The sequence below is a fragment of the Callorhinus ursinus genome, unplaced genomic scaffold (assembly GCF_003265705.2).
Source record: "Callorhinus ursinus isolate GAN/ISIS: 27379988/994484 unplaced genomic scaffold, GSC_fseal_2.0 scaffold12, whole genome shotgun sequence".
In the NCBI taxonomy this organism is placed as follows: domain Eukaryota; kingdom Metazoa; phylum Chordata; class Mammalia; order Carnivora; family Otariidae; genus Callorhinus; species Callorhinus ursinus.
The window spans coordinates 5,738,694-5,764,053 of record NW_027397074.1 but is presented as its reverse complement, the minus strand read 5'-3'; the positions used below and the strand labels follow the sequence as shown (position 1 = coordinate 5,764,053).

The 25,360-nt window shown below is 39.9% G+C and overlaps 1 protein-coding gene across 1 annotated transcript in view; it reads right to left on the bottom strand.

Annotated features, from left to right (window-relative positions):
* FBXL13 (F-box and leucine rich repeat protein 13) overlaps positions 1-25,360 on the bottom strand; it is a 251,573-nt gene that overhangs the window by 61,703 nt on the left and 164,510 nt on the right. The window contains exons 13-15 of the mRNA XM_025873245.2: positions 2,717-2,815; positions 2,065-2,182; positions 1,801-1,963 (exon numbers count right to left, since the gene is read on the bottom strand). Coding sequence (XP_025729030.1) covers positions 1,801-1,963; positions 2,065-2,182; positions 2,717-2,815 — 380 coding nt within the window. The remainder of the gene's footprint in view (positions 1-1,800; positions 1,964-2,064; positions 2,183-2,716; positions 2,816-25,360) is intronic.

Genomic DNA, 25,360 nt, shown 5'->3' with positions numbered 1-25,360 from the left:
CGACGTGGGGCTCAATCCCAGGACCTGGAGATCATGACCTGAGCTGAAGGCAGACGCTCAACCATCTGAGCCAACCAGGTTTTTTCAAAAAAAATACAGAAGCTGGGGTTCCATTCCTAAATATTCAGATTCAGGAGCTCTAGGGTAGGGCTTGGGCATGTGTAGTTTTATTCAGCTCCTTGGGTGATTCTGATACCCTGGAATTTTTGCTTTTATATCATATATATGTTTTTAATTTACCTTTTCATTACTGATTCCTAATTTTATAGCATTGTAGTGAGAGAATAAAGTTTGTTGATACTGATAATTTGAAAGTTATTGAAATTTGCTTTAAAACTTCATGCACAGCCCATTTTTTTTAAAGATTTTATTTATTTATTTGAGAGAGAGAGAATGAGAGATAGCACGAGAGGGAAGAGGGTCAGAGGGAGAAGCAGACTCCCCGCCGAGCAGGGAGCCCGATGTGGGACTCGATCTTGGGACTCCAGGATCATGACCTGAGCCGAAGGCAGTCGCTTAACCAACTGAGCCACCCAGGCGCCCCATGCACAGCCCATTTTAAAAAAAGGTTGATGTGTCGTTGAGGAAAATGTATATTCTCTGACTCTCAAAATTACTGTTTTAGGCTTGTCTCTTATAGATGAAGTTTTACAATCTAATCTGAAACTTCTCTGTCTTTTTACCCTATGATATACTCTTTCATATTTTTCATCTTCTTTTTTTTTTTTTACTCTATTGTCATGGAAGAGATTATCTTCCATCTCTGTACTTCTGTCCTCAGTGAGTTCTAATCTGCTGATTGGCTATCCATTGGGTTTCTTTATTTCAATAACTATATTATATTTTTTATTCCTAAAAGTTGTTTTTTCTATGTAAATCTAGTTATTTTCTCATATTTTGTTGTCTGCTCATATTTCTGATTTCATTAATTTCTTCAAACATTTCATACATATTTGCTTAATATCCTAGGTCTGACAACTCCAATATCTGAATTATTTGAAGGTCAAATTTATTTTGCTGTTTCTGGTAACTCTTTCTCATGGTAACTCATATCTTCATACATGTAACAATTTTTAATTGTGAGCACCTATATTTTATTCTTAATCTAAGGAGTCCTAGAAGCCTAAATAAAAAATGCTTTCCTGGGTTGCATGGGTGGCTCAGTTGGTTGGGTGACTGCCTTTGGCTCAGGTCATGATCTCTGGGTCCTGGGATCAAGCCCTACAGTGGGCTCCCTGCTCAGCGGGGAGTCTACTTCTCCCTTTCCCTCTGCCCCTTCCTCCCAGTCGTGTGTTCCCTCTCTCTCTCAAATAAATAAATAAATAAAATCTTAAAAAAAAAAAAGAATTTGATCCTTGTGCACCTGAGAATACCAGGATAGAAGCCCAATACCCAGTTGAAGAAAGGGTTTCATTAAGAACTTGTCATCTGTCCATCTGTTAGGGACTCCACACAGAGGACAAATCTAACCAAGAGTATGAAGAGGAAACCCTTCAGTGAGATTGGTTTCTCCTAAGCAACTAACAAAGTCCATTTGGGAAAAGGCCTGTTAACTGAACTAACCATGAGAATCCTCATTAGGAAAAGTAGCCCATAGTGTTCCTGTGAATTCATTTAATCTTATAAGGGTCCATGATTCCACATGGGTGCCCCTTGTTTATGTTACCACAGAGCTCTGCACTTCCCTGTACTTGGATTCCTGACTTTCATGTTTACTAACTAGTGAGCCCCATAAGGAGAGGGTCTCACACATTTTAGATAATCAATATTTCTTGAATAGATAACTGAATGACTCATTACCTTATACAATTTGCCAAATTCAAGACAGTCAGTTGCTTCAAAGATGAAAGTGACTTAAGGCTACCATCTGTTATTCTCTTGCAGTCTGCCATGTAAATGTGATTGATATTTGGATAATTCTTGTCTATAAATTTGAAGCATGCATCAGTAATCCTTTTATTTCCTGTTTAAAAAAAAAAACAACAGAAGGCAAATATCGTATTTGTAATGCCCCAAGAGTAAAAGCAAACATTAATGCTGAACCCCATTTTTAATATCACAGACCTTCAAATCGGATCTTTCTGAGGTTACAAGTAGAAAGAGCTTTAAGACCACCGTCAGAGATATGAGGCGCACCAATGAAAACTATTGATGTAATACGAGAACACTTTTCAACTAAAGCCTTTAGAAGAAAAAAGAGGATTAAATTTACCACAGTGTATAGAACAAGCTTAGCAAAGTAATGAGGTTATTTATTTTTCTCAATATTTTCAGAAGGAGACATATTAACTATTAAATTTTCCTAATTTCAAAGACAATGGTACCTTTATTCAATATATTTGAGCACACTTACACTTGAGTAATGGGGAGGAGCCAAAATTAACCCGTGTTACAAAGTGGGGGAAAACATGAGAAAATGGGATGCGGAAAAAAATCACTACATTTAGAAGTTTGACACAGAGAACTAAAGTTAAAGTTTATGCTTAGGCTACAGGATCTCTGAAATAAAAATATCTTAATTGGGAAACAGAGTTTTTTAGGGTATGTAAGGATTCAAATGTTCAAATGTTTGTGTGTGTGTAAATTTTTTAATGATTTTCTTACTATAAAAACAACTAAATTAAAAATCCCATTCATATTTTGCAGTAATCCAAGCCACTAGAAAATGTGCCCATCTATTAGGACTGAGAAGAAAATGTACTTTGCAACCACCTACTTTTACACAGTTGTCCGTTAGAGTTGGCATGTCGTTGATGGTCAGATGCATAATTCCAGTGCAGCTGTTTGCAATGTTCCTGAAGCCTTGGACTGAAATCTGAATTGTACAGAATAGATGAAAATGATGGAAGAACTCGTTAGCATGACATCTAATAAAACCCTAAAGAAGTAATAACCCAAGGTATGTCATGATTTTGCTACTGTATTTTAAAATTGAAACCATAAAATATGGCTGACCTAAGCGGGAAAGGACCTAATCCTGATTTCTTTACTACTTAATTTCTTATATGTATATATTGTGAAATGATCACCACAATAAGTCTAGTTAACTTATTGTTTAATTTTTTTATTTAGGCAAAATTCACAAAATTCACAAAATTCACATAACACAAAATTAATCACTTAAATGGGCCATAAACCATTCATAATCTTATGTAACCATAACCTCCATCTGGTCCCAAAACATTTTTATCACTCTAAGAGGATATTTTGAAATTTGCCAATTTCAGTAGATTCAACAATCTACTAAGCCATTGCTTCTTACACACCCCTCTCCCAGCCCCCAGCAATCACTATCTTTGTGGATTTACCTATTCTAAATATTTAGTGTAAGTGGAATTATACAATATATGGCCTTTTGTGTCTACTTTCTTTCACTTAGCATAATGTTTTTGAGGTTCATCCACAGTGTAACATCATGTATCAGTACCTTATCATTTTTATGGCTGTATATAAAAAAAGATTTTATTTATTCATTTGAGAGAGAGAGACTGAGAGCATGAATGGAGGGGAGGGAAGGGGCAGATGGAGAGGGGGAGGCACACTCCCTGCTGAGCAAGGAGCCCAACATGGGGCTCGATTCCAGGACCCCAAGATCTTGACCTGAGCCAAAGGCAGATGCTTAACTGACTGAGCCACCCAGGCACTCCTGTGGCTGAATATTCTGTTGAATGAATATACCATATTTTGTTCAACCATTCATCTATTGATGAATATTTGTGTTGTTTCCATCTTTTGGATATTTGAATAGTGCTACTATGAACATGCATATACATCTATTTGTTTGAGTACCAGTTTTCAGTTCTTATGAGTATATACCTAGGAGTGGAATTGCTAGACCATATGGTAATTCTATGTTTAACTTTTTAAGGAACCACCAAAATGTTTTTTTACAGTGGTTGCACCATTTTACATTCCACCATCAATCTATGAGTGTTCCCACTTCTCTACATCTTTGCCAGCATTATTTTTCATTTTCCCATATTTTCCTTTAAAAAAATTTCCTAGTGGGTTTGAAGTGATACCTCGTTGTGATTTTGATTTGCATCTCCTTAATGATTAATGATATTGAGCATCTTTTCAGGTATTTATCAGTCACTTGCATATCTTCTTTGGGGAAATGTCTATCCAAGCCCTTTGCCTATTTTTTAATTGGGTTTTTTGTCTTTCAGTACTTGATTTATAAGAGTTCCTTATATATCCTGGATACTAGAGCCTTAGATATATGATTTGCAAATATTTCCTCCCATTCTTTAGGTTGTCTTTTCACTTTTTAAATAATGTCTTTTGATGCACAAGTTTTTAATTTTATGAAGCCTAATTTATCTGGTATTTTTCTTTTGTTGCTTATGGTTTTGGTGTCATATCTAAGAATCCATTGCCAAATCTAAAGTCATGAAGCTTTACCTTCAGGGTTTTTGTCTAAGGTTTATTATTTTGGCTCTTATATTTAGGTCATTGGTCCATTTTGAGTTAATTTTTGTATATGGTATGAGGTAGGAATCCAACTTCATTTTTTTTTAGCTTTTCAAGTATTTTTTTAAAATTAATTTAATTTTATTATGTTATATTAGTCACCACACAATACATCATTAGTTTTTGATGTACTGATCCACGATTCATTGTTTTCGTATAAAACCCAGTGCTCCATGCAGTACGTGCTCTCCTTAATACCCATAACCGGGATAACCAATCCCCCCACCTCCCTCCCCTCTAGAACCCTCAGTTTGTTTCTCAGAGTCCATAGTCTCTCATGGTTCATCTCCCCCTCCGATATCCCCCCCTTCATCTTTCCCTTCCTTCTCCTAATGTCCTCCATGCTGTTCCTTATGTTCCACAAATAAGTGAAACCATATGATAATTGACTTTCTCTGCTTGACTTATTTCACTTAGCATCATCTCCTCCAGTCCCATCCATGTGGATGTAAAAGTTGGGTATTCATCCTTTCTGATGGCTGAGTAATATTCCATTGTATATATGGACCACATCTTCTTTATCCATTCGTCTGTTGAAGGGCATCTCGGCTCTTTCCACAGTTTGGCTATTGTGGACATTGCTGCTATGAACATTGGGGTGCATAACACCCTTCTTTTCACTATATCTGTGTCTTTGGGATAAAAACCCAGTAGTGCAATTGCCGGGTCATAGGGTAGCTCTATTTTTAAATTTTTGAGGCACCTCCACACTGTTTTCCAAAGTGGCTGTACCAACTTGCATTCCCACCAACAGTGTAAGAGGGTTCCCCTTTCTCCACAACCTCTCCAACATTTGTTGTTTCTTTCCCTGTCCATTTTTGCCATTCTAACTGGTGTAAGGTGGAATCTCATTGTGGTTTTGATTTGAATTTCCCTGATGGCTAATGATGATGAACATTTTTTCATGTGTCTGTTAGCCATTTGTATGTCTTCTTCAGAGAAGTGTCTTTTCATGTCTTCTGCCCATTTTTTGACTTGATTATTTGTTTTTTGGGGGTTGAGTTTGAGAAGTTCTTTATAGATCTTGGATACCAGCCCTTTATCTGTAGTGTCATTTGCAAATATCTTCTCCCATTCTGTGGGTTGCCTCTTTGTTTTGTTGACTGTTTCCTTTGCTGTGCAGAAGCTTTTTATCTTGATGATGTACCAAAAGTTCATGTTTGCTTTTGTTTCACTAGCCTTTGGAGATGTATCTTGAAAGAAATTGCTATGGGCGATGTGAAAGAGGTTACTGCCTATGTTCTCCTCTAGGATTTTGATGGATTCCTGTCTCACATTGAGGTCTTTCATCCACTTTGAGTTTATCTTTGTGTATGGTGTTAGAGAATGGTCGAGTTTCATTCTTCTGCATGTGGCTGTCCAATTTTCCCAGCACCATTTATTGAAGAGACTGTCTTTTTTCCATTGCATGTGTTTTCCTGCTTTGTCAAAGATTATTTGACCATAGAGCTGAGGGTCCATATCTGGGCTACCTATTCTGTTCCATTGGTCTATATGTCTGTTTGTGTGCCAGTACCATGCTGTCTTGGTGATCACAGCTTTGTAATATAGCTTGAAGTCGGGCAACGTGGGGCCCCCAGCTTTGTTTTTCTTTTTCAACATTTCCTTGGCGATTCGGGGTCTTTTCTGATTCCATACAAATTTTAGGATCGTTTGTTCCAGCACTTTGAAAATGTCATTAGAATTTTGATTGGGATGGCATTGAAGGTATAGATTGCTCTGGGTAGCATAGACATTTCAACAATGTTTATTCTTCTGATACATGAGCATGGAATGTTTTTCCATCTTTTTGTGTCTTGTTCAATTTCTTTCGTGAGTGTTCTGTAGTTCCTAAAGTATAGATCCTTTACCTCTTTGGTTAGGTTTATTCCGAGGTATCTTATGGTTTTTGGTGCTATTGTAAATGGAATCATTTCTCTAATTTCTCTTTCTACAGTTGCGTTGCTAGTGTATAAGAAAGCAACTGATTTCTGTGCATTGATTTTGTATCCTGCCACATTACTGAACTGCTGTATGAGTTCTAGTAATTTGGGGGTAGAGTCTTGGATTTTCCACATAAAGTATCATGTCGTCTGCGAAGAGAGAGAGTTTGACTTCTTTGCCAATTTCAATAATTTTTATTTCTTTTTATTGTCTGATTGCTGTTGCTAGGACATCTAGTACTATGTTGAACAATAGTGGTGAGAGTGGGCATCCTTGATGTGTTCCTGATCTTAAGGGAAATGCTCTCATCTTTTCCCCATTGAGGATGATATTCACGGTGGGTTTTTCATAGAAGGATTTTATGAACTTGAGGAATATTCCCTCTATCCCTAGGCTCTGAAGAGTTTTAATCAGGAAAGGATGTTGTATTTTGTCAAATGCTTTTGCTACATCAATTGAGAGGACCATGTGGTTCTTCTCCCTCCTCTTATTAATGTGTTCTATCACATTGATTGATTTGTGAATGTTGAACCACCCTTGCATCCCGGGGATAAATCCCACTTGGTTTTGGTGGATGATCCTTTTAATATATTGTTAGATCCTATTAGCTAGGATTTTGTTGAGGATTTTGGAATCCATATTCATCAGGGATAGCGGTCTGAAATTCTCCTTTTTGATGGGGTCTTTGCCTGGTTTGGGGATTAAGGTAATGCTGGCCTCATAGAATGAGTCTGGAGGCTTTCCTTCTGTTTCTACTCTTTTTTTTTTTGAAACAGCTTCAGGAGAATAGGTATTATTTCTTCTTTGAATGTTTGGTACAATTCCGCAGGGAATCCATCAGGCCCCGGACTCTTGTTTTTTGGGAGGTTTTTGATCACTGCTTCAATCTCGTCACTGGTTATTGTCCTATTCAGGTTGTCAATTTCTTCCTGTTTCAGTCTTGGGAGTTTATAGGTTTCCAGGAAGGCATCCATTCCTTCCAGGTTGCTCAATTTATTGGCATATAGTTGTTGATAATAATTTCTAATAATTGTTTCATTTTCCTTGGTGTTAGTCGTGATCTCTCCCCTTTCATTCATAATTTTATTAATTTGGGTCCTTTCTCTTTTCTTTTGGATAAGTCTGGCCAGTGGTTTATTGATCTTATCAATTCTTTCAAAGAACCAACTTCTAGTTTAGTTGATCTGATCTACTGTGTTTCTGGTTTCTAATTCATTGATCTCTGCTTTAATCTTAATTATTTCTCTTCTAATGCGTGGCTTAGGCATCGTTTGTTGCTTTTTCTCTAGTTCTTTAAGGTGTAAAGTTAGGTGGTGAATTCGGGATTTTTCTATTTTTTTGAGTGAGGCTTGGATGGCTATGTATTTCCCCCTTAGGACCACCTTTGCAGTATCCCATAGGTTTTGGACCAATGTGTTTTCATTCTCATTGGTTTCCATGAATTGTTTAAATTCATCTTTGATTTCCTGGTTGACCCAAACATTCTTGAGCAGAGTGGTCTTTAGCTTCCAAGTGTTTGAATTTCTTCCAAATTTTTTCTTGTGATTGAGTTCCAGTTTTAAAGCATCGTGGTCTGAGAATATGCAGGGAATAATCTCAATCTTTTGGTATAGGTTGAGACCTGATTTGTGACCCAGTATGTGGTGTATTCTGGAGAAGGTACCATGTGCGCTCGAGAAGAATGAGTATTCTGTTGTTTTAGGGTGGAATGTTCTGTATATATCCATGAGGTCCATCTGGTCCAGTGTGACATTCAAAGCTCTTGTTTCTTTGTTGATTTTCTACTTAGATGATCCGTCTATTGCTGAGTGGAGTATTGAGGTCTCTGAGTGGAGTATTGAGGTCTCCTACAATTAATGTATTGTTATCAATATGACTCTTTATTTTGGTTAACAGTTGGCTTATGTAGATGGCTGCTCCCATGTTGGGGGCATAGATATTTACAATTGTTAGATCTTCTTGTTGGATAGACACTTTAAGAATGATATAGTGTCCTTCTGTGTCTCTAACTACAGTCTTTAGTTTAAAATCTAATTTGTCTGATATAAGAATTGCTACCCCAGCTTTCTTTTGAGGTCCGCTGGCATGGAAGATGGATCTCCATCCCTTCACTTTCAGTCTGGATGTATCTTTAGGTTCAAAATGAGTCTCTTGTAGGCAGCATATGGATGGGTCCTGTCTTTTTGTCCAATCTGCAACCCTGTGCCGTTTTATGGCAGCATTTAGGCCATTCACGTTGAGAATGACTATTGAAAGATATGAATTTATTGTCATCATGTTGCCTGTGAAGACCTTGTTTTTATAGATTGTCTCTGTAAATTTCCGTTCTGTATCACTCTTGGGGTCTTTCTCCTTTTATAGACCCCCCCCTTAATATTTCTTGTAGGGCCGGCTTAGTGGTCACATATTCTTTCAGTTTCTGCCGGTCTTGGAGGCTCTGCATCTCTCCATCCATTCTAAATGACAGCCTTGCCAAATAAAGTATTCTTGGCTGCATGTTCTTCTCGTTTAGTACCCTGAATATGTCTTGCCAGGCCTTCCTGGCTTGCCAGGTCTCTGTGGATAGGTCTGACGTTATTCTGATGTTCCTCCCTCTGTACGTAAGAATCTCTTCCCCCTAAATGCCCTTAAGATGGTTTCCTTGGTGCTAAGATTTGCGAGTTTTACTATCACATGCCGGGGTGTTGGCCTGTTTTCCTTGATCTTGGGAGGGGTCCTCTCTGCCTCTAGGACACGAATGTTTGTTTCATTCCCCAGAATAGGGAAGTTCTCAGCTATGATTGGCTCAAATACATCTTCTAGTCCTCTCTCTCTCTCTCTCCACCCTGTCAGAGATCCCAATAATTCTGACATTCGAACGTTTCATGGTGTCACTTATTTCTCTGATTCTATTTTCATGGATTTTGAGTTGTTTTTCCCCTGCCTCCTCTTTTTCCTTCATCTATTAATTGGTCTTCTATTAGATCACTAATTCGTTCTTCTGCCTCACTTACTCTAGCTGTTAGATTATCTAGATAAGATTCGATCTCATTGATAGCATTTTTAAGTTCTGCCAATTCAGCTTTCAGTTCTGCCCTTAGAGACTCTATGTTACAATTAATCAATTTCTCCATTCTAGCTATTGTCTTCACATTTGCTACCCTGAATTCCATCTCTGACACCTTGGTTAGTATATCTGTATCCATTTGTAAATCTGTGGCAGAAGTCACAGTCTCTGAGTCTTTCCTATTTTGGGTGTTCCTCCTCCTAGTCATTCTGTTGAAGGGTGGTTGAGGGAATGTACGGAGTCCGAATTATTGACCACAACCCAAGCAAGATGCAGCTGTTTTCTAGGGACCTTAGTGTTGCTGGCCTCTTGTTCTCCCAGCCTGTCTTCTGGGGGAGGGGCCTGCCACGCTGTTTCTCAGGCAAACCTGTTTGGGCAGAGTTGCCCTGCCCCTGCGGCGGGGGATGGGCTCAGTGGAAACTGGTTTTGGGGGGCTTTTGTTCTCTGGTGGCTTTCCCTGGTGGCTTTCCATGTCTCTTCCGAGAGTCAGAGCAGAAGAGACTGTTTCCAAACTTCTGTCTCAGCAGAGATCACAGTCTGTTCTTCAGTGAGCTCTCCAGGCCACACTCTCTCTGTTTCTGTCTGTGCTGCTATAAACTGCAGCGTCCTGGGTTGTGCGCCCCTCAACAGCGCTCCCAATCCTCCCCTCCAAGTCGGGGCATGTCTCTGCCCTTTGTGCTTCTAACACCGCCAGCCACCTCCAGTTCCCACGCGCGGCCCCGCTGCTCCAGTTTCGGTCTGGGGGCTGCTCTAAAGTCCTTCCCCCGCCGCTACCAGTCTGCGAGTCTGTGCTCCGTCCCCACTGTGGGAGGCTCTTGCTCACTGGCGGTGTCAGATCCCCGCAGCCAGGCTCCTTCCCCCTTCCATTTATCCTCTGATATATGCCCAGGGAATCATGGCTCCCCGCTTCAGACCTTGAAACCAACCGCCTGTGATATTCTGTTTATAGAGATCCAGATCTTCTTACATCTCACGCTGATTTCGTGGGTGTTCAGAGTGGTCTGGTAGATATCCAGCTTAATTCCGGGGACCAGTTGGAATAGGGTCCCCTAATCCTCTGCCATCTTTGAGCCCTCTCCCAACTTCATTTTTTTGCATGCAGATATCCAGTTGCCCCAGCACCAATTGTTCAAGAAAGTGTTCTTTCCCCCATTGAATGGTCATGACACCCTTGTTGAAAATCAGTTGGCCATAAAAGTATAGGTTTATTTCTGGTCTCTCAATTCTATTTCATTGGTTTATATGTCTATCTTATGCCAATACCACGCTGTTTTGATTACTGCAGTTTTGTAGTATTGATTTTTCTTTCAACTACCATTATCCACATTAACGGAGGCACCAGCCTTGGAGTCAAAATACTGACTGATCAAAGGATCAAATGCATTTGCCTATGATGAATTATCTTAAAACAATTTATCTAGGTTTCATTTCCTATAACAAATAGGCATGAATGGGAAATCAGATGGTATATAGACTCAGTAATGGGAAACTGAGAGATCACCTAACAACAGACAGCAGAGGGAACACCCCTGCAATGTCATCCTCACAATGGCATGACAGGGAGAACAAGCAATAGCAGCTGTAATGGACCTCTTAGGAGACCTTTGGAGACTTCATGTGTCCCATCTGTCACTGAAGGTGACTTCCAAGGTTCTATCATTACAGCCTCCACCTATTTAAAAAGGACTAGCCAAAAGTTGGGGAACTGAGTGCCACATCCTCAGAACAACCAGAGCACAGCTCAAATGCCACCTGCTCAGGAAGTGTCCCTGAGCCTTAGAATAGGCCAGGTTCTTATTATACACTCACAGCGCCATATAAGTATCATAACTATAGTTAAATTAATGTTATGATTAGTTGTTGAACTAACTCCCCTGTACCCTAGCTCCCAGGAGGGTACCATAGTATCAGTTGAGTAATCAAGTAATATTATTATGTGAGTAAAAGAAAGAATGTATGAATGAATTATGAGAGCCATGTGTCTAGCTAGGTTCTACTGCCCAGCAGACACTGACAATGTGAGCACCCAGTCAAAAGCCAGGGGAAGCCCTTGAGAGCAGGGGCTGAGCATACAATCTTGAGTGGCTGCAGAAGCCAAGCCCTCACTCAGGTAGAAATATATTTGGTGCTATGGTCTGAATGTTTGTGTCCCTGCAAAATTCATATATTGAAATCCTAAACCCCCAAGGTGATGTTATTAGAATGTAGGTCCTTTCAGAGGTAATTTTGGACTCTGCCTTCATGAATGGGATTAGTCCCCTTATAAAAGAGTCCCTAGAGAGATCCTTCACCCCTTCCGCCAGGTTAGGTTACAGCAAGAAGGCACTGTCTGTGACCCAGGAAGCAGACTCTCAATAGACACTCAATCTGTCAGTGCCATGATTCTGAACTTCCCAGCCTCCAGAACTATGAGAAATAAATATCTGTTGTTTTTTTTTTAAGATTTTTTATTTATTTGACAGAGAGAGACAAAGCGAGAGACGGAACACAAGCAGGGGGAGTGGGAGAGAGAGAAGCAGGCTTACCGCTGAGCAGGGAGCCCGATGTGGGGCTTGATCCCAGGACACTGGGATCATGACCTGAGCTGAAGGTAGACGCTTAATGACTGAGCCATCCAGGCGCCCCTAAATATCTGTTGTTTATAATCTATCCAGTCTCTGACATTTTGCTATAGCAGCCCACATGGACTGAGATACTAGAACAATTTTTTTCTAAAGAATTTTTGGGAAATATGTTTCTAATGTCTGAACAGGGTATCTGTTTTGGCCCAGGAATTAGACAAAAATATCCTAAAGAAGTAAAATTGCTGCACTCAGAGATTTATATATAAGGATTCTCTTTTCCTCAGCCCTTTGTTCTACTTAGGCCTTCAATAGACTGGATGAGGGTAGTCTACTTTACTCAGTTTACCAATTTAAAAGTTAGCTTCATCCAGAAACACCCTCACAGACAAATCTAGAATAATGTTTAATCAAATAGCTGGGCACCCCATGGGCCATTCAAGTTGGCACATAAAATTAACCAACACAGCTACCTTGGGAACTTTGGACATTTGAGAGTCATAGCTGATGCTGTTTGCTCTTGCCTGCTTGGTTTTGGCCAATCATATGAACCTGCCTGGCCACATTTTTTATCCATATCAGCATCTTTGAGATTACCCACCCTATCTGGCACCACTAAGTACCTGAACCAGGCATAACTAAAAGAAAGCTTTAAGATCTTACTGTTGTCAAGCCCTTAAAGTTCCAATCCCAAATACTTAATTAAGGAATTTCAGTTTCTCCAAGTTAAATAACTAAATTAGTAGGGGGAACATTCCATTTTTAAATGCCTGTGCATGAGTGTTATTTAACTTGTGTAGCTTTGTGAGAAGTCATGTTCGGCACTGCTAGAGTTCTCATGGAGTGGATGTGATTATCCGATGTTATGGAAGTCTCAGCCGTAAGTGACTGCTCACACACGATGACGTACTACAAAGTGGCTGGCGGTGAGAAGAGCAGGAGAAGAGGCAGGCTATTCTAAGGATCTTGGACTTCTCCTATACGCTGAGGTGGCCTCCAGGAGATGAGGAAACAAAGGCTCGGGGTCCTTGATCGATTTCCCCCAGATTACAGATTGACAGAGCAAGAACACAGATGTTCAAACTCTTAATCCAGTGTTCCTTCTGATTAGCGTTCTTCAACAATAACCTCCATTTCAACTGTCCCATCCCAGCTGTCATCAGTCTTTAAACCTAGCTGCTCCAGCCAGAAAGGCATCTGGCTTCTCCAGGACTCAGTGGACCTCTCTGCTCTTTGTCTGACCTTGTACTTCCCTTTGCCTCTTTCTCCTTTCATCTCCTCCAGCCTTAACTATTTCTCAAGTACCAATGACTCCAGCTACTTTCCTTCTTTTTCCCTTACAAGTCTAAAACTCTTTATTTTAGCGATCACTCTTTCCTATATTCTGCATGTCTTAATTCCCCCAAAGAGATGATCTTATACTCTTTTTAAAATTTCTTACTGTGTTGGACAACTACTTGGAGCCGAATGAATTAAATTTAGGAGTAAGACAAATAAGTCTGGGAAAGAGTACAGAATTTGGCTACAGACAAAACTGAAAACAATTCCAAGTCGAAGGTAAAGCACAGGCAAAAGCAAAACAGTGGAAGCGTTGGACTTGGATAAAGTTGCAAGATTATTCTTGGGATGAATAGGAAAAGAGGTAAGGAGGGAGGGAAAGCTAATGGAAGACCCATAAGGCAAAAATGAGGTCTTTTGTATTGTCCTGTCATGGATTCTTCTAAATTTTCCACAAGTATCCCCAGAGAAAAGTCCAGGGGAGATGAATGAACACTTAAAATCTGGAGATTGGAGGAGGGAAGAACACTGGGCTTGGAGTCAGCAGAGCTGGGTTTGAGTCTGGCTCTGCTTCTTTCTCCTTTGTAACAAAAGGCAACTCAACCTCTCTGACCCTTAGTTTTCTCATCTGTAAAATGGGTCTACTACTCCTTTCCCCCTCCCCTTTTTTTAGGAACTACTTGAGGAAACAGAATGGGGTAAAGTGTGTGTAAAAGTGGTTAGTTAGCACAATGCCTGGCATGTAATACTGGATACTAGTTTTCCTATTACTATTCTTCTGGGTGCATTGTGCTCCCACAGAGAAGTAAAGATTCAAGAACTAGAGGTAGAGGGCCTTGCGAGATCATTCTAGTGCATCCCTCACATTGCAAACATAAAGAAATGGTATTCCAAGAAGTCGTGTGATTTGTCCCTAGTGCTGGATGGACAGTGTCAGACAGAGTGGTGCTCCATAAGTGCTGAATGAATGAACAAATGGTCCTGAGTCATACCGTCTATGGCAGAGCCAAGGCTGGAGGCCACCTATCCCCATATGACACACAATGCCAGGGATGGGAATAGTTATTTTTTAACAATACTTCTAAATTCTTCCCCTTTATCTCAGACCCTGGGCCTTTATCCTACCACTAGTATTTCAAATAATGGCGTCCCCTGGAAAAAAAAAAAAAAAGAAAAGAAAAGAAATTTTTTCTCTCTTGCTGTCTTGGAAATATATTTTTAACAAGATTTTCTGAACAAGGGAAAAAATTATAGCAGTAATCAGCCACAGCTGAGTGATTCCTTGCAATGCAGCCAAACACTTGGTGCTATCAACCAATAAGACTGTATCCAGAAAAGGGGTGGATAAAACCTCTAAGAGGAGCTTTTTAGTTTTGCCTTGGCATGAAATGCTTAGTTCTCTACACGGTTTATTTTAGAATATCCAAAAAGATGCTTGGCTAATGATTTATGACTCAAATATTCATGTCAGAATCTTTTAGGTCAACCAACTATTAGTTGTCCTTTCTCTTCACTGAAATAATGGTAATATAAGCCTGAAATTAAAAATTCCTCTCTTAGGAAAAAAGCAGAATATTTTACCATGTTAAAAAGCAGGCCTTGCCACAGCTGATACCTTTGCATTTTCTGTTTAGTATTCTTACAAAACTTGGGATCTAATCTCTCTTTATTTAGTTGTTAAGTGGCTTTAGTCTGGACACCAACTGGAGCCCTGCCCCTCTGCTCTTTGCTGGTCAAACTCCCATTGGTTAAGAAGTTGTGAAAGTTGGCCACGCCAATGCTGTTCCAATCTCAAGTCCCAGCAGATAGCTACTGCTGCTGATGGGGGCAGAGAAGTTTTGGTGATCATAGGAAATTCTCTCCAGCTGCCTCTAGGTGGGTCTGAACCATTGAGCAGGACAGGACAGAGCTGTCTATGAAAGAAGTGAGTTTTCAGTGAGCCATACAAAGTGAAAACCAAAGTGTTGAGCACCAAGGACTATCTCAGATCCCTCTTTGCCGCTCCAAGGTGGTAAAAAAGAAGGAACTTACCTCAGAGAGAATAATATATTACCAAGTTCACTTTCCACTTCTTCTTTACAACATTGTCTCTAAACCAGTTAGCTCAGCAACACAGAGAAGAGATATATGTAGGGCCAGACCCTCTGTGACAGCTAGAGTTATCTATCTTAGGTAGACATTGCCCAAGTTGTGTTCCTGTACCATTTCCAGCTGTTTCTCTCATTTGAGCAACATTGTAACCAATGACTAATGGATAATGTAATGACTTTAGTCATATCCATATATCCTTTATGACCTCCTGGTGAACTCCAAGAAGCCTGGCTCAGCAAGTAGAATGGATTGTTGGAGAGAAAGACAAAGATTTTTCCCAAAACATGGAACATTTTGTTTTGTTGCATTCAAATGTGCCACAAGTTTCTAAAACAGCAACACTTCCCCAGGTCTGTGCTCAAACGGTCTGACAAGCTTTCAAATATTGTGTCTTCTCTTGACAGGAAGAGAGGCCTAGTTATTATCCCTTTGATGATCCCATACTTTCCAGTCTATATATTCTTCATGCCGACCCCCTCCTCTGTGTTTGCTAATGCACTTCTCCTAGGTACCCTCCTTGATCACTTCAGGTAGAACTGTTTCTTCCTCTTAGATCCCAGGGCACCAAACACCATAGCCCTCGGTTTGAGTTTTGCATCTTCTGCCTTGTATAATAATTACTTACGCACATGTCTAATATTCCTGCCGAGGAACACATACAGCATCTTATCCATCATGCCCTTTACAGTACAACACAGGTGCTTGGAGTAGAGTATGATAAAACGAGTATTTGTTAGTAGACCGAGTAGTTGTTGAATAAACGGTTTGTAGAATGTAAATTAGAATTAATAGTTCCAAAGGCAGAGGGTCATTTGTTAGAGATTGCCGTGTTTATTTAAAAACATTGGATAGCCAATCACAAAAAGGAGAATTTCATTTTCCAGTGTGAGTGAGGAATTAGAATACAAGATTAGTGAAGCCTACAGATGCCAGGAAGGCAAGCATGCATGCCAACTCTGTGCGCTCACTGCACCATGACTCAGAGCTGTGATCTGCAGAAGCAAGCTTGACCCTTCTTAAACTTTACCATTCCTGTTTAGAGTACACGATCCTGTTCTTTTCCTCACCCAATGGCCAAATCACTCACAGCTTCTGTACTAAAATGGAGGTTTATCTCCTTTTTAACCGAGAGAATCACAACCATAATACTTTGTTATTACAACGCAACGAACATGGAGCTACTTGGTTTGTCTAGATTTTTTGAGCTAGATGGTGGCTTTATAGCTAGAGTTCTAACCACAGGCTTCACCCAGGTCCAAAGACCTAAGTAGAGTTTTGTGAAGAGTTTATGAAATTCTGTGATTTACAAATCACATATGTCCTAAGATAGGGACAACTGAAATAAATGTAGTTTTTCAGAGAGCACTAAAATTTTTTTCAAACCTTTTTTCAGGAGTGTGAAACAGGATCTTAGTCCCCTGAAACTCATTTTGCTGTCTGATTCTTCAAAATCTAAAAATTGTTGCCAGATGTTTCATTTTTTACTGCTTAATGTAATAAACATCCTTATACAGTTTGCCTACAAAGAGATTGCATTAAGCTATGGATGCTAATAGTAGGTGTTTGTTATATTTCTTTATTTTTATTTTCAATATGGCTATCATAGAGTTATATTCAAACTAATATTATAATACCCATTTCAATTTATATGAGTCCTATCTATAAGAAATATAAAACAATCTTCATGAATTTTATTTCTTTCCCTAGCACAGTTTGAAGTCTGATTCAGAAAAGACAGAAAGCATTCCTTTAACAGGGAAACTGAAGCACAAGAACTGACCCAGAAAAGCAGAAATTGTACTGTGACTTTGCTGATTCATGACTGCTTTTCCACTAGAACTCCTTCTTATTAATGACACTTACAACCATAATAATTTTTCAAATAGAAAATGCAACATTTTTTTAACCATGGGTCAGTAAATTACTATATACTGCCTATGGTAAAAAAATGGTTTAGTAGTATAGAGTCTGTTCTTCAGAATTAGTTAGATCAAGGTTCTAAGCTTGGCCCAGACATTTTTTGTGTGACTTTGGGCAAGTTACTTACTCTGTCTTAGTGACATTTTCAGTGGTGTGTGGGGCCAGTTTACAGCATGCAAAATTGTTAACTTTTTAGGAACTCTGCAAGCCCATTGTTAGATTAGATTAGAGGCACCTGGGTGGCTCAGTCAGTTAAGCATCCGACTCTTGTTTTTGGCTCATGATCTCAGGGTTGTGAGATTGAGCCCCTCGCTCTGTGGGGAGTCTGCTTCTCTCCATCTGCCCCTCCCCTATTTTGCTCTCTTTCTCTCTTTCAAATAAATAAATAAATCTTAAGAAAAAAACCCACAGCCAGATTAAAAATTAGATAATATAAACTTAAAATTAAATAAGTTATATTAACACAGGTGGTGAATACTCAAACTCATCACTTCCTGGTTATTTTATTACATGTTACTATTACCTATGCTCTTGAGGATATTTATGTTGATTGTATCGATAAAGTGAAAATATTACATAATGGTGTACCACTGCACCTCTCTTCCCAACTCCCTCTTCAGTGACTTCTCATTGGTAACTTGAAATAGTAAATGGTGAGAGTATTTACACTGTGGAAGTTAGCAATCATTGAAAATCAGGGCTTTCCCTGCTCCTTGCCAGTTGTTAAATGTTTACCAGCACACCATTTTTCAGTTTCCACATCTTTCAAATGGGAATAATGAGACCCACCTCATATAGTTATTTGTAAAGATTAAATGAGATAATAAATGTAAACACTTACCTCAATACCTAGCACCTAGTCAGTACCCAACAAATGATAGCAATTATTACCATCCACTAAAATACAGGATAAAGGAAAATGGAATCTAAAAAATATAAATGAATTATAATTTTGAATTTAACTGTCACCAATTAATTTTGGTACGTAATCTGCTTATTTTCAACTGGTTTAGCTGGTCACACAACTCTTATTGTTCCAATTACCCCTTACTGATAATCTAGCAAGTCTGTACCTCTACTCCCGTTTCTGTACCGTGAACCAGACTTCCACACAGAAGCACAGAATTCTAAAGCTGAAAAAGATCTCAGAGATCATGTAGCCCAAACTAGCCATTCTAGAGACAAGGGAACTGAGGCAGAAAAACCAAGTAACTATCCAGAGTTAGTGGCATAGCAAGGACTAGATCCCAGGTCTCCCCACTCCAGGTTGGGGCTCCTTTTACCATCGCACTGCCTTCTGCTGTATGAGAGAGAGAAAAAAAGAGAAAGTGCTTTCTACTCTTGCTTTGCTTATGCAATCTCCATTCTATTTGGCTAGTACATTCATTCCTGGGCATGGCTCTGTGGCTTTTGCCTACCTCCACCACAATCCCTAGAGGTGAACAAGTAAGACCTTCCATGATCTTCACCTCTCTGGAAGGGGAAGTTGGAATTTATGTAGCCTTCAGAGAGAACTGAAATGACCTTGGAATCTTCCTGTTTGCAGTTTGCATGACCTACCTTTAAGATTTGTGGGTCCCAGAGAGAGACTTAACAGTACAAGAACTACTGATAAACCAATTATAATAGCGTTGAGTCATTTGAACATTTCTGGGATACTATCCCTTTTCATTTTTGTTGACTTGTGTCTAGTGAAAATGTCAGACTTCACCCTTACCAAGAGAAGACTCTGAGACTTTGCTCTGGCAAGGAGCCAACTTCTTAGCTGCTTAACAGATGTCCTGAGCTTCCACCTGAAGCACCTGGCTGGCCGTGCCCTGAAATTGGCTGCTGGTTCTTTCGCTCGTTCATTTATTTATTCATTCATCAAGCATTGATCACAGTCCTACTACATGCACTATATTATGTGCTAAGGATACAGAAACAAAGATAAATAAGGCACCATCCTGGCCATCAGGGAGCCCGATGAGAACAGCAGACAAATAAGCAGACCACTGAATACATGGAGAATGCTTAACAAAAGTACAATGATAGAAGAATACACAGGAAGGATCATAACCTAGCTTGGGTGGGGGGAAACGAGGGGTCAGTGAGAGCTTCCTAGAGAAGGTTGTGATTGAACAAAGCCTCAAAGGATATGCAAAAGTTCACCTGGCGAATGGGAGAAAGGGTCAATATGACGGTGTCTAAGCAGAGGGCAAAAGGTGAGCCTGGTGAAACAATTGAAGCTGGAAGTGAAGAACAGGGGAGGCAGAGAGGCAGAGGCTCCTATTTTTTTTTTAAGATTTTATTTATTTGACAGAGAGAGCACAAGTAGAGGGAGAGAGAGGGAGAAGCAGGCTCCCTGCTGAGTAAGGAGCCCAATGTGGGACTTGATCCCAGGACCCTGGGATCATGACCCAGGCCGAAGGCAGCCATTTAACCGACTGAGCCACCAGGGCATCCCAAGGTAGAGGTTCCTATTGCAAGCTCTCTAACTCTCTGGTTTAACTCTCTTCAATCTGAACATATACATCAGAACCTTGGCCTTCATTTGGCTCCTTTCACTCCGTGTTCAGAGTTGTTGATTTTCTTGGCATTTGGATTTCAGCCTGAGATTGGCTACAGCCCTAGCCTTCCTTCCCAGCATAGCTGTGGTTGTTCCAGGCTTGGCTTCCTATACAGTGCCATAACCCACTGCTATACACATTTGGGGATACATAAATCTTAGGAGAAGTGGCCACCCCAAGATAATATCAACAGGAGAATCCCTGGAGTTACACACCAACAGAGCAGAGGAAAAAGGGAAAGCCTAACCGGGAATCACTGTCCTCCTCATGGGGACTTTCTCATGGACAGCTAGGAAAGCTTCGTCCTCGCCATTAAAACTCTTCATCCTACTCAGATTTTCTATTTTGCGATTTTGAAAGAAACAAGAACTTTTGGAGAGCACTAAAATTAACAGGGAACTAATGAAGATATCTTTGGTGCATTTTAGCTGATACCTTTCTAGCCATTTACTCATTCATCACGGGGATGTGTGAGGAAAGGCTTAAAGGAGGTGAAGACGTTAGCCACACAGCCGCAGAAGGATTTCAGGCAAGGAAAATGGCCAGTGCCAAACGCCCCGAGGCAAGAGCTCGTGTGCTGAGAGAGCAGCAAGGAAGGCAGTGTGACCCACGCAGAGTTGGGCGCGGGAGAGTAGCAGGAGAGGACAGATTACATAGGGTCTTGAAGGTCCTTCTGAGGTTTTTCTTTTATTGAGTGAATGGGATGCCTCGACAGGTATTTGAGAAGAGGAAGGACATTGACTTGGGTTTTAAAAGGATCACTCTAGATGCTGCGTTGAGAGTAGACTTGTAGGAGGCAGAAGTGAAAGCAGAGAGACCCGTTAGGAGGCCATCACAATAACGCAGGCAAGAGATAATGGTGACCCGGGCTGGGGTGGTAGCTGCGGAGGTAGTGACGAGTGGTCAGATCCTGGGGAGTTCTGGGGTCACAGCTACCTGGCCTTCCTGACAGAGTGCGTGTGGGGTGTGTAAGAGAAAGAGAAGGTCCGAGATAACATACTAGTTTGCTAGGTCTGCTGTAATGAAGTACCACAAACTGGGTAGCTTAAACAACAGAAATTTGTTGTCCTACAGTTCTAGAGGCTAAAAGTCCAAGATCAAGGTATCAGCAGGGTTGGTTCCTTCTGAGGTTACTTCCTTTAATGTGAGGGAAGGAAATGGTCCAGGCCTCTCTTCTTGGCTTGTAGATGACTATTCTCATGTTCACTCTTCTGTATGTGTATATCTATGTCCAAATGTCCCCTTTTTATTAAGGACATCATTCATCTTGGATTAGGGCCCATCCTAATGATTTCATTTTAGCTAATTATATCTGGAACAACCCTATTTCCAAGTAAGGAGGTTCTAGGGATTGGGACTTCAATATGTGAATTTGGGGGGTTACAATTCAATATGTAACAGATGACTCCAAGATTTTTGACTTCAGCAACTGTAAACATGGAACTGTCCTTAAGTGACATGGGGAAGGCTAAAGGTGGAGCAAGGAGTTATTTTTTAGAGCAGGGATTTTTTTTAAGGTATGAGTCTAAAATTTGAGGTTTGGTTTGCAGATACATATTATATATGTGTGTCTGTGTATATATATCATATATATGCATATTACTTCTGTAATCATATATTACTTCTATCTATATAGTCTTATATACATATATACACTTCTATAAACATATATACATGTATAAACACCCTCCTCTATACATATATACATACATATGTATGTATATATGTGTGAGTGAGCATCTGTATGTGTATGTATATATACAAACACATATATACAAATAAAATATATACAATATATATACATACACATAAATATATATATAAAATATATAAAATATTAAATAAATAAATGTATATGTATATTTGCTCTTTATTGTAGGTGATATTTAAAGCCATGATCTAGGTGAGATCAGCAAGGGAGTGTGTAGGCTGAGAAGAAAAATGGACCAAGAACTGAACCCTGGGGCCCTCTGTGATTAAGGGTTTGGAGAGAAGAAGTGACTAAGGGAGTCAACTTTAGAAATATTGCCAAAACAAAAAAAGCAAAATATATAACACAGTATCATGCAGGAGAATTAAAATACATGCACACAGAACCACAATATAAGAATGCAAGAATACACAGGTATCCCCTGCTTTTCAAAAGTTCACGTTAGGCTACTTCACTTTTACAAAAGACCTCCATTAGTACCTGTTTTCACTAACCAAAAGAAATGCAAAGAGGATTTTGCAGCGAGCCATTCCAGAGACAGAGTGGGACCTTCCCTGGTAGCCACATTCAGCATCTTAGTATCAAGCTGCCATGAGGTTTCAACTGTGTCTAAGAGCATCTGTGCTGTATCTCTACTTATTTTGTGCGTCCGTTAGCAAGATGTGTCCTAAGATATCAAAAAGCCTAAGAGAGATTATTCTGGGGGCCTGGGAGTGCTCAAAAATGTTTCCGTATAAATTAGTGGTAACTGCTTCTTTGCTTTGTGCCATTTCTTTTTTTTTTTTTTTAAATTTTTTTTTTTAAGGATTTTATTTATTTATTTGAGAGAGAGAGAATGAGAGACAGCATGAGAGGGAGGAGAGTCAGAGGGAGAAGCAGACTCCCTGCTGAGCAGGGAGCCCGATGCGGGACTCGATCCTGGGACTCCAGGATCATGACCTGAGCCGAAGGCAGTCGCTTAACCAACTGAGCCACCCAGGCGCCCCTTTGTGCCATTTCTGCTTAAGAAAGGTTTCATAGGAAGGCCCAAATTTCAGATAGTAGAGGAAATGTATGTTCTTATATGAAACCACATAAAACAAATTAGAGGGTTTGCTCATGTAGGGGGAGGGGAATGGGAGTGGGAAATGTGGATAAAAGGGAATCAATAAAACAAGAAAGTGGTTTTGCATGGACTGATAGTGAAAGTGTGCCGTGAACTGAGGAGTATGATTAAATCTGTTCTTGGTGCCTGAGATCCAAAATAGGTAAGATAAAATAAAGTAAATCTAATATGAAATAAAATCAAAATTCCTGGTTATGTTTCTTTCCCTGAGTACTTTTTCTCCCCTCCAAAAAAACAGCTAAGAAAACAGTATTTTTTTTTAATTTTATTATGTTAGTCACCATACAATACATCATTAGTTTTTGATGTAGTGATCCATGATCCATTGTTTTCGTATAACCCCCAGTGCTCCGTGCAGTACGTGCTCTCCTTAATACCCATCACTGGGCTAACCCATCCCCCCACCTCCCTCCCCTCTAGAACCCTCAGTTTGTTTCTCAGAGTCCATAGTCTCTCATGGTTCATCTCTCCCTCCGATTCCCCCCCTTCATCTTTCCCTTCCTTCTCCTAATGTCCTCCATGCTGTTCCTTATGTTCCACAAATAAGTGAAACCATATGATAATTGACTTTCTCTGCTTGACTTATTTCACTTAGCATCATCTCCTCCAGTCCCATCCATGTGGATGTAAAAGTTGGGTATTCATCCTTTCTGATGGCTGAGTAGTGTTCCATTGTATATATGGACCACATCTTCTTTATCCATTCGTCTGTTGAAGGGCATCTCGGCTCTTTCCACAGTTTGGCTATTGTGGACACTGCTGCTATGAACATTGGGGTGCATATGGCCCTTCTTTTCACTACATCTGTGTCTTTGGGGTAAATACACAGTAGAGCAATTGCCGGGTCATAGGGTAGCTCTATTTTTAAATTTTTGAGGCACCTCCACACTGTTTTCCAAAGTGGCTGTACCAACTTGCATTCCCACCAACAGTGTAAGAGGGTTCCCCTTTCTCCACAACCTCTCCAACATTTGCTGTTTCTTTCCCTGTCCATTTTTGCCATTCTAACTGGTGTAAGGTGGTATCTCAATGTGGTTTTGATTTGAATTTCCCTGATGGCTAATGCTGATGAACATTTTTTCATGTGTCTGTTAGCCATTTGTATGTCTTCTTCAGAGAAGTGTCTTTTCATATCTTCTGCCCACTTTTTGACTTGATTATTTGTTTTTTGGGTGTTGAGTTTGAGAAGTTCTTTATAGATCTTGGATACCAGCCCTTTATCTGTAGTGTCATTTGCAAACATCTTCTCCCATTCTGTGGGTTGCCTCTTTATTTTGTTGACTGTTTCCTTTGCTGTGCAGAAGCATTTTATCTTGATGATGTACCAAAAGTTCATGTTTGCTTTTGTTTCACTAGCCTTTGGAGATGTATCTTGAAAGAAATTGCTGTGGGCGATGTGAAAGAGGTTACTGCCTATGTTCTCCTCTAGGATTTTGATGGATTCCTGTCTCACATTGAGGTCTTTCATCCACTTTGAGTTTATCTTTGTGTATGGTGTTAGAGAATGGTCGAGTTTCATTCTTCTGCATGTGGCTGTCCAATTTTCCCAGCACCATTTATTGAAGAGACTGTCTTTTTTCCATTGCATGTGTTTTCCTGCTTTGTCAAAGATTATTTGACCATAGAGCTGAGGGTCCATATCTGGGCTACCTATTCTGTTCCATTGGTCTATATGTCTGTTTGTGTGCTAGTACCATGCTGTCTTGGTGATCACAGCTTTGTAATATAGCTTGAAGTCAGGCAACGTGGGGCCCCCAGCTTTGTTTTTCTTTTTCAACATTTCCTTGGCGATTCGGGGTCTTTTCTGATTCCATACAAATTTTAGGATCGTTTGTTCCAGCACTTTGAAAAATGTCATTGGAATTTTGATTGGGATGGCATTGAAGGTATAGATTGCTCTGGGTAGCATAGACATTTCAACAATGTTTATTCTTCTGATCCATGAGCATGGAATATTTTTCCATCTTTTTGTGTCTTCAGTTTCTTTCATGAGTGTTCTGTAGTTCCTAGAGTATAGATCCTTTACCTCTTTGGTTAGGTTTATTCCGAGGTATCTTATGGTTTTTGGTGCTATTGTAAATGGAATCATTTCTCTAATTTCTCTTTCTACAGTTGCGTTGCTAGTGTATAAGAAAGCAACTGATTTCTGTACATTGATTTTGTATCCTGCCACATTACTGAACTGCTGTATGAGTTCTAGTAATTTGGGGGTGGAGTCTTTTGGGTTTTCCACATAAAGTATCATGTCGTCTGCGAAAAGAGAGAGTTTGACTTCTTCTTTGCCAATTTGAATACCTTTTATTTCTTTTTGTTGTCTGATAGCTGTTGCTAGGACTTCTAGTACTATGTTGAACAATAGTGGTGAGAGTGGGCATCCTTGATGTGTTCCTGATCTTAAGGGAAAGGCTCTCATCTTTTCCCCATTGAGGATGATATTCACGGTGGGTTTTTCATAGATGGATTTTATGAACTTGAGGAATGTTCCCTCTATCCCTAGGCTCTGAAGAGTTTTAATCAGGAAAGGATGTTGTATTTTGTCAAATGTTTTTGCTACATCAATTGAGAGGACCATGTGGTTCTTCTCCCTCCTCTTATTAATGTGTTCTATCACATTGATTGATTTGTGAATGTTGAACCACCCTTGCATCCCGGGGATAAATCCCACTTGGTTTTGGTGGATGATCCTTTTAATGTATTGTTAGA